Below are 17,500 nucleotides of genomic sequence, written 5' to 3' on the forward strand. Positions count from 1 at the left end.
TTAAGAATAAAATCGGGGAGACTCACATAAAAAATAAAGTAAAATGTATCTATAGTGAAAAATAATTTGCCCTTTTTTATTTAAAGAATCATCATTGCAAGTACAGTCTCATAAACAGAGTCAATTATTGGATTTCAGGCCAAATAATAAAAGATGCACATGAAAAAATGTCAGCTTAACAACAATTACCAGAGTGAAATAAACACGAATCCTTTAAGTCTATGTGTTCCACCAAGGAGCCAGATCTGAGTGTTGAATTCCACCATGACCATCACAGTCAGTTTAAGTTACACACATTATTGAAAATGTCAAATGACGCACGCGTAAGCTCAAAAGGAGAGCAATAGGCCAATAATACCCAGAATCCAAAACAAAGACGCAGATAGAGTTTTCCTTCCTCTTCTCCACTGAACCAATGTCTGATATAAAACTGTCCCCTGTATGACCTTAGAGACTGTCTGTCTGTTATCTGATCTTAATAATGTGTGTGGGGATCAAATTAATATAAAGGAAAATCCTGACCTGTTGGACCTGTTCTTTTCTCTTCTGTGTCTAATCAACAATTTCCACTTACAGGGGGATGTTTTTTACTCACAGGAGGGAACTGAAGTCCCCACAAAGGAGATGTCAGTTTCCTCTGGTGAAACAGAGGAACTCTATCTGTGTCACATTCACATCCCAGTACAATGACTAGACAATGTGACTAGACAACAATTTCCTCTGTAACATACATAAGACAACAAAATACAGACAATAGTTGTAAGTACATGTTGGAAAACATGGCAGATGTCTCTGGTGGGTCAGAGAGGAGCAGTGTGTATAAGATGAAGAACCTACAGTATATGATATTATATAAGAGGACACGCACTAAGAAAATAATTAATAAATGAAGCACTCACAGAGCTGCTGACAATATAATGAGCACAATATGGAGCCCCTAACACCTAACTCCCCATGGGAGTTATATCTGTATAATATCTGCAGTCTCTCTCTCTCTCTCTCTCTCACACTCACACACACACACACACACACACACACACACACACACACACACACACACACACACACACACTCCCTTTTGAGAAACTTGAGCCTTTTCCAGTCATCAGTACATCTGAAGTGTAACCAAATATAATCTTTTTAAACACACTTTTTGCCATAAGAGAGCTTGTTTCTATAACAACAGCAGAGGCTGGGATCAGCAGGCACGGTGGATGCTGGCTGTACTTGAGACAGCATGAGAGGACCAGAGTGGCTGGAATGAGGCTCCTGAGTGATGACAATACCATGGAGATGCATTCAAACTTTTCTAGTTAATATCTCAAGTCACACAGCTAGCAGCACTTTGGCTGAAAATAACATCACTTTGGCTGGCAAATGCACTTTGCACAATTATGAGAGAAGAGTGGGTCTGTGGAAAGTGCTCAAAGGGAGACAATATTTCAGCATGGTGACAATGTGATGATGTTGTTCCCTCTCCTCATTTGGTTTAGAATGAGATTTCACCAAAAGGACACATAAAAGGAGAATAGGCTTCTGACATTGAAGGACATGAAATAACCTACTTCATGATGGTAAACTGACATCACCCACCCAACTAAGGCAAGCTTTTTCATATGGCTTATCAAATGTAAGTGTTAGTATTGATTAGCATCTGAGACCCAACTTACATACTGACACCAAGCATGCAGAACACTGTCTCATCCACAGTGTTGGAGGGTGGTGACTTGCAACGTAACCAGTGAAATGGAAGAACAAACACATACATACACACATAGACTGTTACATACGTCACCCACGACACCCAACAGAGCAGTTATTCATAGAATATTCCGGAGAAGAAATCACTACAGTGATTGATTCCTCTAAATCATTCCCCATCATTGGTGAGAATTTAAACTCTAAAAAAAGTGCTGTTTTGTTTGCATTTGCATTTGCATTTGTGCTGCTGTCTTTTTTTGTGCCTGCAGGCCTCTGCAGCCATATCTGTATGTGTGTGGGGAGCATTCTGAGGAGAGCTCTTCAAACACGCAGCCCCAAGCATATAGACTCTTACAGCACTCACAGAGACAATACTGTGTGGGAGTGTGGAGTTTGCCTCTCCACAAGGCATGCGCCCTAGCTCAGAAGGGCACATATAACTCTGTTACACTCAGATGTATAAAAAGGCTACAAAGAGATGTTTGGGTTATAAAATGGTAAATACAAACAGAATATACATATTTTTTAGCTTCAAAGTGGTTCCCTTTTTCCCCAAGAACATGTATCTTGCAAGGGGGCCAATAGGCCTATTTTAGTGAAAACATGAAACAAAGTGCATGCAGGATGGAGAGCTCACATTGAAACATATTTGGAATAGTTGAGTCATGAACAGAATGTTGGTGCTTCTGGTGGCACTAAACCTAAACGACAGCCTACAGCAGACTGATGAACCCTCAGGCCAGGTTACAACTGGAACCCATATTTAAAATTGTGCTCCTATACAGTACAATTAGCCCATTTCACAAGATGGGGCCGCTGTGTAAATCAACTTCCTGTGAAAGAGCACTTGTCCCATAGACAGCAAAAGAAAAGTCCACAGGAAAGACAGAAACAGGAAGACGTTTAAGGTATCATTAACATCAATGAGGCCGGACACTGTGAAATTGGTCTATTATTTTCCTCAATTCCAGCAGGGTTGCAGGCCACAAGTCTATTCATGGGTTTCATCAGGTCCCTTTCCACAGGTGTATTAATCAAGCACCATGCAGTCTACATTCATAATCATGGCGCTTTTTTATACACCTGTGGAAAGGGTGAAACCCATGAATAGCGCACATGTGAACGCGTTTAATACTTGCGTAATGTCTCCATCTCGCGGTCAACAAGGTTGTTGACAAGTTGTTTTGTAAAATCAATTTATTTTAATTGCTGGCACCATTTGGCTTTGTTGTTACTACACCGTTAAGTTTTCGGCTGCGCTAGACCCACTCAGCCCAACTTATCTATGTACGTGGCATAGTCATATGATGTCATCATATGGTCTATATTACAGATATATCTATTAGCACAAAACTAATGATTTTATTTTTGACAAAATGAATGTCAAAGACGGCACGAATATATGGCTAGAAGAATGATTTCTATCCGCCAGAGTCACATTTTCCATTGCATTATCTGTCCAACGCTCCCATTGTCAGACAAATCCTCTTCTGCAAAAATGTTTTCTACCACTAGATGGAGTAATCGTCATACTCAAGTTTATTACTACTGTAGGAAAGTTTAAAAATGACCTCTTCGATCTCCAAACTTTGGCTACGCATAAAGTACTCTGATATTGCAAGTTCTGATATCGTTAATTAAGATGGTACATTTATGTAACAGACCAATCCATATTGCCATGACGAGTTTATAGACCTAAATGCTGCGCCTGTTGCCTGTTGCGTCACTTGAACTTGGAAAAGTTCTGCCTGCCTGCCTAGGTTGACTTTAGTTTGCGCTTTGGCTACGCGCGGGATGGTTATGTATCCGGACACTGCTGAGTTATTGAACGGGATACTGAGTTACTCCTGAGTTATTTAACGGGATCATAGTGTCCTAAAGTTTGGAAAGTATCCCACCTCAGCAGGTTTAGACACTTATGTGCAACATAAAAACGATGATGTCGCGATTTCAGCGTTGATCGTGTATAATAGGTAAGTCTTTTCATCTGTTGTTTTCAGGGTGTTGTAGTAGCCCGTGTGATCTCAGGATAGCCTCACTTGATTTTTTCCTTTATAATGCCGTCTTTCTCGGGAGTAGACTTCAATGTCCCAGCAATGTTTATAACTGTACAATCAGTAGAGGTAAACTGAGAGTCAAATTGGTCATACTGGCTGCCACAGAGAATGACAGTCCTGATATGTTGTCTTCTCTCTGTGACATGCGAGAAAAACCTGACTCAACTCGGTCTTATCGTTAATGTGTAACCAGAGAAAGTTGCAGAGCACCTCAGTTATTGTCCTACTTCAGTTTCATGCAAATCTTTTCCTCTCCTTGGTTTAGGCAGTCATTGTAACTCGCCGAGCCACAGCAATGTTTGCTCTGTGAGTTTTTGTGTCGACCATCGCTTTCAAGTGACAACTGAATGCCACTCAAGATGGACTACGGAAACGATGTGGATTTATCAAACAACAATATCACTCCGCTTTGGAAAAAACGCCCCACCAATACTGGGTCTAGAGACTTGAAACTTAAATCTAGACCCCTGAGTTACCAGATCGACGGGGTCCATACGACGGATTTTCCTGTGGAGGATAAATGTGCGTTTACTCTGACGCAGCCCGCAGAAAAGATAGTTGCAAAGCCAGCTGGAAGCACCATGGTCTTGAAACATGTCTTGAACAAACCAAGTCGGAAGACACGGGTAGTAAGAAGCATCAGCATTGGACATTCATCCAACGGGAGATTATCCTTTTCTAAGAGACGAGAGGACAATAAGCAATGCGCAGAGAGCAAGGCAAACCTAACAGCTGGTACAACCAGAATGGCAAATGGGGCCTCCGTGTGTGTGGATGGCAAGCCTTGGGCTGACAACAAGAACCTGTCTAGCCCACACACTGTCACATCGCAGAGAGACCAGATAGTGTTTGGGGATTCTGCGTCCTCTCCAGACCACATGCGGACGGCGTACGGCACACCCCCCCACAACCTGAGCGTCGCACCTCAGTGCCATCGGCAGGACAGTGGGGCCTCGTCCCCGTCTCTCCGCACCTCATCCCGCAGCTCATCCTCCAGCGCCATGTCCCTGTCCTCCACCCCGAGCTCCCTCTCCGATCCGCCGACGCCCCGCACCCCGTCACCTGATGATGGAGTGTCCGTTGGTGAGGTGCTTCTGCACCAGGCCCCAAAGTCCTCCCCGGTGTCTGAGGGGAAGCTCTCCCCCTCGGTGGTCCTGAGCACCCAGAGTCTCGCTGCGCTGAAGATGGGCACCCAGCAGCTCATCCCCCAGGGTCTGGTGTCAGACACTCGCCCCCTGAAAACCGGACACTCTGGTGCCCACACCAAGGGCCCCGGAGGGCTCCTGGACCCTGGCCAACGGGCGTTGCGGGCCCGCAGCATGGTGGAAACCGGCTCATTCTTCGCCACGAGCACCGAGCTGGAGGCCGAGGGGGAGGACAGCCCTGGGCTGCTCAGGAGAGGCCTGCGCTCCACGTCCTACAGGCGGGCCGTGGTCAGTGGGGTGGAGCTGGATGAATCCCCCACAGATCTGAAGACTAAACGCTTGTCACAGCCAGTGCTCAGGGGAGTGGTAGAGGATCGGGAACACCCATCCAGCCCTGGGAAAATCAAGGTGTGTAGATCACTCATCAGTCATCACCACATAAATAGTGAGTTTCATAGTTTCGTACTTAAGATGCATTAAGCAGGTATGGATATGCAGTGTCCTTTTGTTATACTCTGATTAAACAATAATCTGATCATAAGCATCACATGGTTCATTTTAAGCTTGGCATGCTTGTACTTTGGTTTGTGTGTTTTTCTTTGGTCTTGGACCATTGAACTCTCCTGGCCCTTAGGAGTGGCTTTGCTATTTGGGGTCTGAAGAGTCCTTGCTCTTTGTTGTGCCTTGAGCACTTCCCAACTGGTAGGCTCAATTTGAACATGTCAAAATGTCACGGTCAGACTGGGAGAGAGGTCTGTGTAAAAGGTCAGGCAGGTGAGAGGTTATTGGCAGGTGTGTGGGGCAGACGTCTGCTTTAGCCAGCCCTTAGAATGTTACAGCCCCATGAGAAAAACTCAGGAGCACTCTGTGTTTGTGGACAAAGTGACCGAGGGCCCAATTTATGTGAGGAGGGAGAGAGGAAACCCTCATGGAAAAGGTCTCTAAAAACATATAGGAATCATACTTCACGTCATGAACTTATAACACATATCTTTAAATATAAAATACTTCTTCAATATGGAAAGTTAAATCTCCATCTAATCTAAACTCAGACCCGACTAATCATGTATTTTTCTTTTGTTCCAGAGTCCAGTCCAGAGTCCAGACAAGAAAAAAGGAATTCCGTCCCAGCGGACATTTGACAGCGAAGGTAAGCACGGCACATGCTTAACTTTAGGACACTGGCTCTAAAAGGGGAAACGGTTGGACGACCCAAACGTCCTGTAGCCTTGTTGGCCATTTGTCACAGGGGCTAAGGAATGCTTTGATCCTCAGGTAGACACATTATTCAGCATGCCAAGGGTCTGCAGTCATTCCTCCGGCTGGTTTAGCGTTTGAGTTTCTCACCTTCAGACTAATGTCAAGGGAACACTGACACATTGTGGAATGTATGTTGTAATGGTGTCTGTCATCAATGTGTTCATTAATAGTTTATATTGGTTTATATAGTTTATATAATTTATATTGGAACAGTGACACAAAAATCTAATACATGCTTTCTGTCAAAAATATAAATAGGTTTATGAGTATATAATTTACGTTAAAGTGAATGAAATAACAGCTACCTTCGTCCTTGTGTTTTAATTTGGGCATTCAACAGAAGTGAATATGACTTCCTGTGGTGGTCTCTGTGGTGTTAATCTGCTTATGTAACTGGCCTGTTTCAGAGGATGAGGTCCTGTACCAGAACTACCAGGAGAAAGCCCTGCACAATGACTCCGATGAGGATGCAGAGTCCAGGGAGCCCAAGCCTGATAACCGCATCGTGGTCCAGTACAAGCCCATCCGCACGTCCTGGAGTCAGCTCAGTGTGGTGAGCCCGAAACACAAACACACAAGCCCACTCACTGTGTTGTCGATGCTCCTGCCTTCACCATGTGCGTCTTTTCACTGGACTCTTAAATGCAGTAACACGCACAAAAAGGTCTGCGGCACTAAGAGCGCAGGGCCCATGTGGGCTAATAGGGTTGGCGTGGCAGAAAAGGGCACTGCGTCCCAACCTCTCTTCACTGTCTTCACAGTACGAGAGAAGAATGGAGCTGGGCCACCAAGCTTAATATCCATGGATGATGGGGCATTCACACAGCACAGCATTAGGTCCAGGGCAGAACTCTTCGCTTCAGAAAGGGGAAAAAAATGTTAATGGATAAGCTTTGCTGCCTCCTATTACAGTATTATGTAACGGAGTTGGAGGCTGGAATGGCGGGAGTCTCGTAATGCCATTTTCCACTTAACTGCTGCGCTCCCTTTTGTTTTTATTTACTTGTATCTGGAGCAGTTTAGGGGCGCCTGCCAAGGCTTAAGGAATGTTTTGGAAGCCAGTCAGAGCGAGCAGGAGGTACACTTGCACAGAGAGGAGACAGACAGAAAGGCCAAAACAAAAGGAGAACAAAATACTGAAATGGGGACAAAGAGAACGAGAGAGTGAAAGAAAAGAACCTGGGAGTGAAACCCAAATTTAATGAGTTATAGTAACAGGGAAGAAAACGTGTATGGTAAACAGAGAGTGAAAGAAAAGGATTTGTGTGGACAGCAGCATGGTGGAGAAGGGTGGGGAGCAGAGGACCAAATTAAGGAACATTTTTGGGATTTCTGAGCTGTGGTCTCCAGTGTCTGTAAGTTGTATGTTTTGGCAGGAGGGATGGTCAGGAGTTGATCAGCCCAGGGAACAGAGCTCTGAGCAGTGACAGGTGTGCGCACCTGGGGCCTCGGAGGACCCAGAGCTGGAGGGAATTTTGATAAAGAGTTTTTGGTCCTGAAAGCAATAACAGTACTAAGTTACACTACTAATCTGATTCTGACTTCAGGCTTTCTGTTAAGTGAATAATGTGCCTATAAATTCTTTCTAAACACCTTCTCGTGTGCATTTTTCAAGTTACTCGGACATGTTCTAAATCCAAATATGGCTCCAAACCAACAGCAGAAGCCTTGGTGATCTGGACCTTGGAATGAGAAAATACATTTTGAATGATATTTCCTCTCTCCAATTGATGGATTTGGCTGGTGGGGTCAGATTAGGTCTTGAGGCAAACATTCATGCTGATTGTTATGTCAAAGGTTATATGTCAAGAGTTGATATAAGAGATTAGACACAGAATGGCAATATTTGTTCTCTGCACTTGGCCACGGTGCCCTGTGTAGCATGTTATTTAATTTAAGATGCATGTGTGTCAATGTGAGTTTCATACTGAAAGTCGACGATGTGTATCAACCACAACTTCAGCTCTACCGTGTCATGTTGTTGCTGTTGTTTTATGGAGTGCACACAGGGGCAGAATTCTTGTATTACTTTCTGTTTCTCAGAAATGTTTTTTTCCTGGTCATGAAGCAGTGGGCCCAGACCATGTGGCTTTGTTCTGCTCTCTCTCTGAGACTTGTGTCAGCCACACCTGCATTAGTGCCTTCAGCAATCCCCAGATGTAGGTTGAAGTTCAGGTTGGCTAGACATGGGTTGCCAAGACAGTAATGATGTTTACAAGATCTCCTGACTTTTCTTGCCACCCTGGTTCATTTGATTTCCTCTTTGGGTTTGTTCAGGATAGGGGAGTTCTTGAAAGAATAAAACAATCAATTCAAGTAGACTGCACAGAGGGAAAGAGAGACACCAAAAGACACAGAGAGACATGGGGGAGAGAGAGATGGAGAGAGAGAAAAAGAAAGAAAGAAAGAAAGAAAGAAAGAAAAAAGAAAGAGAGGAGTAGTAGGATAAGAGATGGGTGGAGAGAGAGGAAGACAGAGATAGAGAGATTTGCTTATTTATTTTGCTGGTTTGAGCAAATATATTTTGAACTGAGTGGATGGCAATGGAGCGGGGAGATGAGGCAGTGGCTCTGGCTCCAGGTGTGAGAATCACGGGAGGAGGATACACAAACATGATGGCAGAGGAGGCCGCAGGTAAAAAAAACATTGTTCCTTTCCCAGTTACCAATGGGGTTAGACAAGGTGGAATATTGTCACCGTTTTTTTTTTATTTGTGCATGGATGATCTTTCTAGGACATTAAAAGAGTGTAAGGCTGGATGTATGGTGGGGGATAGGCAAATTAATCATCTGATGTATGTCTGTAAATAAGTAAGGGATAATGTATTGTTCGCCGGTCATTATTGGAAAATAAGTCCCTACTGCGGAGGGGTCTTGCTTCGTCTTGAAGGGACTTATTTTCCTACAATGACCGTTGGGCATTACATTATCCCACTTACTATGCGGCTACTTGCCAAAACGAGAAAAGAAACTTCACACAATGGGTCTTTTAAAATGATTTTGTTATGGTTTTGTGGTTTCTGCAGAGATAACATAGTTTGCCACACAAATAGAACTTGACAGTTTCAGGTGTTGCGTGGCAATAAGGATAAGCAAACGGACTACTTGCGGAATGATATTTAAACATAAATCAATAGCACAAAACCTATTGCCATTGACAGTGGTCATTATATACTTTGCAGCGGTCATTATATAGTTTTAACAGACCTCCAAACGTTAGATATAAAGTTATATCCTATCATTCTGACCCCGCTACAGGAACCTCTCTGCACACTCATTTCCCCTGGAATATTGTGTTCAATCTAATCCTGGGTCGAAGCCGATGGCCTGTGTGAACTGGAGGATAAAGTTTTTTGTACAAAGAGCACAGGTTTCCTTTGAAATGCAGCCCTGCCTTTACGGACTTGTTTGCCTGACCTGGTTAAGAATTAACAGAATGTGCCTCAGGTAGCCACCAACGCATAGAAGTAACGTGATCGGCTCTCACTGTAGGCCATATTCAGTACGTCTACACGCCCTTGCCAGCCATGTGATCACTGCACTGTTGTCATGCACGCACGTACACATAAACACACACACACATGCACGCACACACACACACACACACACACACACATGCACACCCACACCCACACACACACACACACACACACACACACACACACACACACACACACACGTGCACATATATAGTAAATATTATTATATCAGATTACTAACACTAGTTCAGAGAAACCTCCATATTAGGGAACCACATAACAGTTTCTATGTATTCTGCTGATTCAAGAAACTGATGGTTGAAGTTTTCAAGAAACTGATGGTTAAATTCGTAGGAAACGTAAGTTTGGTGTGAGTGGGTGTGATTACACACCAGTCATTGTTTTGCAGTTTTATGATTGCCAAAAGTATTGGTTTTGGAAAGGTTTCATGATATGAATACAACAAAAAACAATTTCTATTGCAAATTAGTTTTGGTTTGGGTGATTTACACAGATTGCCTAGACTATATGTCTGTGTGGTGCACCCTGCCCCCACTATGAGCTGCCCAGCGGAGAGTCTCTTGTCTGAGTGCCATGACGGCCTGCTCTGAGAAACGCCTCTTTGTTCCAGTGGAGCCACACAGACGGGTTGTCTTTGTCAGGTCGCACCTAAACACTGCAGCACTTATACAGGCCCAGAGCAGCGGCCTGCGCCTCTGACTGAGACTCAAATAGAGGAGGCCTAAAGTGGTGAAGATGGGACTGTTTGGGACTGTTTTAATGGACTGGCTTAATGCACTGTAATCTAATCACGGAGTGTGTGTGTGTGTGTGTGTATGTGTGTGTGTCTTCGTCTCTGTCTGTGTTCAAGGTGAAGAAGAGTGGAGCCGCTGAGAAGTTGAGCCCAGAGGAACGAAAGAGGCAGGAGGTATGAGCACCCCCATCCACCCAAAGCCCAGTTCCCTCACTGAAACACCTTCAGATCCAGAGTTAGAGTTGCACATTCCATTACCAGCTATCAGGGACCAAGGACAGTGAGGTATAGAGAGGCCAGGGCCATGTTTATTATGTTTATCTAATATTTATCTTATTCTCTCGCCATCTCCTTTCCCTCATGCTTTTCCCTTGTGACACAAACAAAAGGAGAGAGAGAGCGCAAGAGAACGAGAGAGAGAGAGAGCGTGAGAGAGAGCAAGAGAGAGAAAGAGAGCGAGAGAGGAAGGAACAAGGAACCACTTTTTTGAAATGTGTATATTGTTTATATGGGAGTTTCAGCTTCACGTAAACTCATTAAAGATATAAACAAACAAGATAAGCACGGGAAAAGGAGCAGAAAGAAGGCCATGAGCTTGTGTTTCAAAACAGATGGAATCAGGGCTAGTTGTGGCTCTTAAATCAGTTCACTCCTACAAATATACAACACAAATCATTGTTATTCTAGTGAATTCTAGACATAGGAAGAAAACTGTCCATTATTGCTCAACTTGTTTGAGAACACTTACAGTACTGTAAGTGTTCTCAAACAAGTTGAGCAATAATAGACAGATATGTTCGGAATGTTAATTAACATCCACCTCCAGATGAATCGCTGAACACCGGTCTGTTTCATTTCAAGAGGCACGTGGCATGTGGCATGTCCTAACCACATAATAACATTGGAACCATATTTCTAATGCCAATTTTCTCTCTCTCTCTCCAGGCCATCTTTGAAGTCATCTCCTCCGAGCACAGCTACCTGCACAGTCTGGAAATCCTCATCCGCTTGTTTAAGAACTCGGCAGAGCTCGGCGAGATCATGACCAAGACGGAGAGCCACCACCTGTTCTCCAACATCGTGGATGTGTGTGAGGCCAGTAAAAAGTGAGCATCACTCTGATCCTAAGCACTTGCTGAGCAGCCCTCTGTCTGCTGCTCTCCACGGTCCGGGTGATCCACCTGAGCTGGATTTTGTGGGTTTACCTGAAAGCGCTCAGACAGCGCCGTGCTTTGCCAGCCTTAGCCTGGTGCCTTAGTGCCGTCTTGTGCAGCGACAGGCAATTTTGTGCACCACCTGGGGGACCGGGGAACAGCGCCAGAGAATGTCAGGAGGCAGTGCAATTAAGTTGATGCTGTTGTTTTTCTTGTGTGTGTGTGTGTGTGTGTGTGAGAGAGAGAGAGAGAGAGAGAGAGAGAGAGAGAGAGAGAGAGAGACAGACAACAGACAAAGAGGGAAAAAGTGAGCGAGAGACAGTGAGTGAAAGTGAAGGTGTGTGAGTGTGAGTGTGTGTGTAGTTGAGTTTGTTTGTTTTTGCATTCACGGGGTGCACAGCATAGACTGAGTCATTTTGGGTAGGTCTCTGTTACTGGTTTGGTCGGCATGTGTCATTCTAGAGGATTTTGTCCTGACTTGTGCGACCCATTTGCCTACCTGTGGTTGGGCAGGATGAGTAGTGACAAGACAAGCATGTCTAATAACTTAGTAACAACTGTTACAACAGTTACATTGCTGCTACTGGAGCTCTGGAGCTTACTGGAGCTCTGATCAGTTTTGGGAACAGGAAGTCCTCATTATCAGTCACTTGCATTACTGACTTGGAATCTACAGAATTTTACTGTGTGACTTGCACTGTAGACTCCCAGACACATGTTTGTACTTGTATACTTTTATATTTTTTATTTGGAGGAGGGGCGGTGTAACACTAATGTAATTATACATTAATATTTTTTATCTGACACCTACTGAACAAAGTAAAATATGTGGTTGTAAACACACACACACACACACACACACTTATGATAAACATGTCTGTGTGGGAGTTTGGCTCATTGGTATGTGCCAGAGCCAGGCTTTACACACTGCCTGGACCAGGTTGTCGGTGAGAGGTGCAAAAACATTTTGCAACTGGGACGTTAACAGTGTCACAAGTGAAATGGTTTTGCAATTCCTCTATGGGTCAGCCAGCGTGCACATGTATGGCTGCATAGTATACTCACCATTTACTGACATAGGACTGTCACTGTGCCAGCACCACGATGGACATCCGATCCTCAGTGCGCTCTTTGGGGCTCTTTGTATGCAATGGACACACTGTCCTACAGCTGCGTTTCGTAGACAACCAGATTATCAAAACTTGTTTATCACCTTTTATTGTCTATTGCGTAAGAGTGTACGGGAACATGTGCTGTAAATGGTCTTTTATGTGGCCGTACACATGTGTGCACAGATAGGAGATGTGTCCTTGCGTGTCCTTGTTGTGTATGTTGTGTCCTTGTGTATCCTTAACAAATGTCATGCATTGTTACACCACTAGTCCTAATAACAAAGGCCCCTCCGTTGCTGGAAAGCGGACATGGAGCTTCATGCTATGCTCATCCTCATAGCGCTGTATGAAAGCTCTGAAGGGTCATTCCAAGACATCCTTTGTCTCTCTCAGTCTCTGTCTGTCTCTATCTCTCTGGCTCGCTCAGACACACACACACACACAGTTACACAGACACTGCTGTCTGTTTATAGGAACACCATGTTCACATCCGCTTCTGTCTCATAATAGGTTAGCTTACAGTACCAGACGGCCAGCTGTGTGTGTGTGTGTGTGTGTGTGTGTGTGCGTGTGTGTGTGTGTGTGTGTGTGTGCGTGTGTGCGTGTGCGCGCGTGTGTATGTGTGTGTGTGTGTGTGTGTGTGTGTACTGTATGTGTGTGCATGTCCTTTTGATGGTTTGTGTGTCCTTCTTCATGCCGTCCCATCTGCAACATGTCTTGTCCCTGAAGCACAGGAGACACTGTTGTCCTTCATGCTGTGGAGCTGCAGTGTGTGTCGTGTGTTGTGCAAGGGCTCTCTGTTGGTGCCCTGTCTCTGCAGCTGGCTCTCTGGTAACAGGCAGCGTTGTGTCAGGAGCTGGATCAGGACTAATGACTAGTACGCTGAGCATGTGCTCACTCTGCTAGCTCATTGCTCAGGCCAGTTACATGCATACTCACACTCAACAGTGTCATGAGCCGGACCTGGACCACTGTAGGCATACACACCAGGGATTAGAAACCGTTCAAAGAACGAAAACAAAAAACAGAAACGAACACAATTTTTGGATGAACGTAACCAAAAACGGGAACAAAACCAATTTCACTTCTTCTGGAGAAAAAAACTTTTTTTTCCAGTTTTAGATAGCCGGTTAATAGCAGTATTTATCGTTCCGATTAACCTTTGTTTGAATATTATTCAAAAGTCCATAGGCTTGGAAAGTCACCTGCCCACACAGTGTTCCCCAGACCCCTTATAGGATGAATATAGTCAGATTTTATGAATCAATGTCTCCCCTGTAATAGGCTAGAACTGCTAGTTGATAAAAAGGATTTTTATATCCAACACTATCTAAGTGCCTTCCAAGTATGCAGCCTAAATTATTGAAACATTGTGTGAAATAACTTAGGCTGCCAGAGACACTAGGACAATATCTATAGGCCTGTCATGCAGTTGGTAGAACCACACATAGGTTAGGCTATTACAGGGCTTAAAGCAAGGACATTTTCTGTGCCTGAAGTTAGGCTATCAGGCCTTTTTTAAGATCTAATATTATATAGGCCTACTTGCCTTCTTTCAGATCACAACCCACGCCTGAATTCAAGCACAGTGATTTTAACAGTTCGCCTTGATAGCTAATGTGCTTTGATTTAAGCTTTAAGGCTGTTAGGCATAATAAAAGCTTATTGTATTGTGCCACCGGCCATAAATCAATCTGTAAAGACATTGTAATTTTTTGTAAATTGTATTGTAATTTTTAAAGGAACGTTATTAACTGTTCTTCTATAACGTTCTAACCATTTACCATTTACCAGTTACCATTTAATGGAAAGGCCTTGCACACTGGAACAGGAAGGAAAAAATAATGTTTTTGCTCAGAACAAACCGAAAGGAAAATTATTCTGTTTTCAGTCCCTGATGCCAAGTGTTTTGAAGGCATAGGTCATTGGGTAAAGAGTGGCTGACGTTGCTGTGGCACTCAATTACAAAGAGCTTGATCACGACAGCAGAGGATGATCTGCATGTTTGCTACAGAGTTGCAGTAAGTACACACACACACCTTTGCACTCTGCAAACATTTGGGATTGGGTGGAGAATTGATTTTAAGGTTGTGTATTACATTAAGTAGGGCACATGAGTTTTGCATTTAACATCGCTGTTTACTTAGATTGGCACTTTGGCATTGTAAAAACCAGTGCAAGCTCATAGCCTATTTGGAAAAGGCATGTTGTGACCCTGCTCTATTTACCCATTGAGTTTCCACCTGAGACATTAGTATTGGCTTTCATTTCTGTGAAAGAAAGCTGTTTACAGGTTCAAAACATTGTTGCCTGAAGTAAAATTCCTCTAATTGTATTAGAGATTGAGGCGGCGTTCTCATTAGGCAAGCACACCTTACCCGACCCCAGGGTGGAACAGGGTGGACTGGATGAACAGCAGTATCAAATAGGTACACATACTTCTATCTCATTTTGCTGTCAGTCAGCGAAGTTGTCTTTTGACTTCACAGACTTGCCGTGTTGTTGTTAAAATAATTATGCCATTATACACATGGCTGGTGTGTAGAAGGCCATATTCTGAAAAGTGCTGGTTAGTTATGACGCACAGAGACACTGTATTGACTTAAGTGTGGGTGCATTTATACACACTTTTACTTTTATGGTGTCAGTCCCTCTGAATGGCAGTTATCTTCATTAACAATGCCACTCATGAGTTGCCCCTCACACCCTGCTACCCTCTATTGCAGGGGTCTCAAACTCAAATGAGCTTGGGGCCAATTCTGCCAAAGTCATCTGATTGGAGGGCCGGCTATTTCTGAAAATGCAATGTTCTTTTTTTCAAATACCACACAAAACTGCAAACAGAAAGTGCAAGTGTTTTTATCTAGTTTTAGACACCTGTGCTAGCAACCTTAGCTTATAAATAAAATAATGATAAAATAAATATTAATACAAATTATAAAACAAATGAAAAGCATAAAAAGTATGTGTGTGTTTCACACCAAATAAAACTATTTTCCTCTCATAACTTTTTTAAACCTGGCAAACTATAGGCGTCAGGGTTAAGAAAGCAACACCATTGGATTTTTATATCAAATTTTCAAAAGTCCATGGCTTGAAAGTGGTCAGAGATATAGTCCTACTGTAAATGTAAAAATCTTTGAGTAAAACAAAAGTTTATGAAGGGGGTAAATTTACCCATCTAATTTGCCACTGGATGGCAAGCACCAAATTATGCACCTTTCAGTAAATAGCCTACTGGATGAACATATTTGAGCAGGTTTACTTTCCTTTTTTCATATTACCCACATAACAAATTAACAGGAAAACACCTAAGATGTATACCAACACCTAAGATGTATATGGTTTCTAAACCACAAGGCCTACAATAAAGTATTCTGGTCAAATCAGTTCCTATCGCGGGTAATCTGAGTAGCCTACCCAGAAGTTCGCATCATATTGCGGTGCATGACCTTGTAGGTTAGAGCCCTATTTCTACTATCCCTGCTGTCTGTACCACGTCCATTACGGACACTATCATCACGATTACCACTGCAACTTCCAAGCTATGTTGGGCAGAGGGTCGAAATAAGTATGCTTAGTGGACACCGTCGTATACACGCAGACGCACCTCCATTCAATAGACGATCGATCATAATCTCCAAAAGGATATTCTCCTTCAGATTTAGAATAGGTGAATAATTAGCCTACCTAAGACTTCATTACACGTAAACGTTTTTCAACATTTGGTGTAGGCCTATTTCTGCTTAATTTCTGCTTCAATTTCTGCTACACTATGGCCTGCATCGCTTCCGCATCATAATGCGCGTCTTTGTGTTTCGCGCGTGTAATACAAGTATTTCCTGAAAACTTTGCGCAGCGATTTTGGGTTTGAATGAAGCTCTGGATGTCTAGCACATAGTGGAGCAGATTACAAATGAGATTTGTCACCGTACTTGGAACTATCGTCTATTTTAATCAGTAGGCCTATCGTTGTTTGTCGCAATTAAAAATAGTCTCAAGGGCCGGATTACATTATTATTTTGACATACGTCGCGGGCCGGATTTGGCCCGCGGGCCGGATGTTTGAGACCCCTGCTCTATTGTGTGTGTGTGTGTGTGTGTGTGTGTGTGAGCAACAGGTTAAAGATGCATCATGATCCAATGTTTTGAGCCAACATGTTTTGAGTTAATGTTTTCCTCTTGAGCCTCCCCAGCAAGGCAATCCCATCTGTAGTCAGAGCCAGTTAGAACTGGTAGCACTGGTTTGGCAGCATGCTTTACTGTCCTTCCTGAGAAGCTACTTGTGGTTTTCTTTGGAACTCCCTCTTCCACCCCAGACCCTCCTGTGAACCTCCCCGCAGCAGCCAATCAGGGAAGCTGCCGGTGAAAGGGCTTGTTGGGGTGCGGCTCCCGGGATGTTAGCAGTGGACGGAGCTGGGAGGGAGGCAGCCTCAGTTGGACATGATGTGTGTGGTGAGGCAGACTTCTAAGCTGTGCCTCCCACCTTGGACTCTCCCCTGTTGTAGTAGCTGCTGTTTCTGAGCTCCCCTCCTCACCCTCAACATTTCAACATGGTTTACTCTTGCGCCAAAAAAAGCATCGCGGAACATGATGATCACCCTCCCGGGAGGCAGGGAGTTTGTCCTCAGAGCTCCGTACTCACTCACACTCACTCTCTTTCTCTGCTTTGTTCTCTCTCTCTCTCACACTTACACACACATACACACAAACTGCAGTCATACACACACACACACACACACACACAAACTGGTCATGCACATGTGTAGCCAAACACACACACACACACACACACACACATACACATGAACGTACATATACACACCCAGCCACACTGGG

General features: G+C 43.9%; 1 protein-coding gene across 1 annotated transcript in view; it reads left to right on the plus strand.

The window, feature by feature from the left end:
- The first annotated feature begins 3,460 nt into the window (after nucleotides 1-3,460).
- LOC143121545 (rho guanine nucleotide exchange factor 26-like) overlaps nucleotides 3,461-17,500 on the plus strand; it is a 30,814-nt gene continuing 16,774 nt past the window's right edge. Inside the window, exons 1-6 of the mRNA XM_076281961.1 lie at nucleotides 3,461-3,674; nucleotides 4,024-5,311; nucleotides 5,990-6,053; nucleotides 6,571-6,716; nucleotides 10,513-10,569; nucleotides 11,341-11,501. Coding sequence (XP_076138076.1) covers nucleotides 4,106-5,311; nucleotides 5,990-6,053; nucleotides 6,571-6,716; nucleotides 10,513-10,569; nucleotides 11,341-11,501 — 1,634 coding nt within the window. The 5' untranslated portion in view covers nucleotides 3,461-3,674; nucleotides 4,024-4,105. The remainder of the gene's footprint in view (nucleotides 3,675-4,023; nucleotides 5,312-5,989; nucleotides 6,054-6,570; nucleotides 6,717-10,512; nucleotides 10,570-11,340; nucleotides 11,502-17,500) is intronic.

Source organism: Alosa pseudoharengus, unplaced genomic scaffold (genome assembly GCF_046254945.1).
Source record: "Alosa pseudoharengus isolate Yale_2024_CS ecotype anadromous, Long Island Sound unplaced genomic scaffold, YU_APseudo_1.1 YU_APseudo_1.1_scf_13, whole genome shotgun sequence".
In the NCBI taxonomy this organism is placed as follows: Eukaryota; Metazoa; Chordata; class Actinopteri; order Clupeiformes; family Clupeidae; genus Alosa; species Alosa pseudoharengus.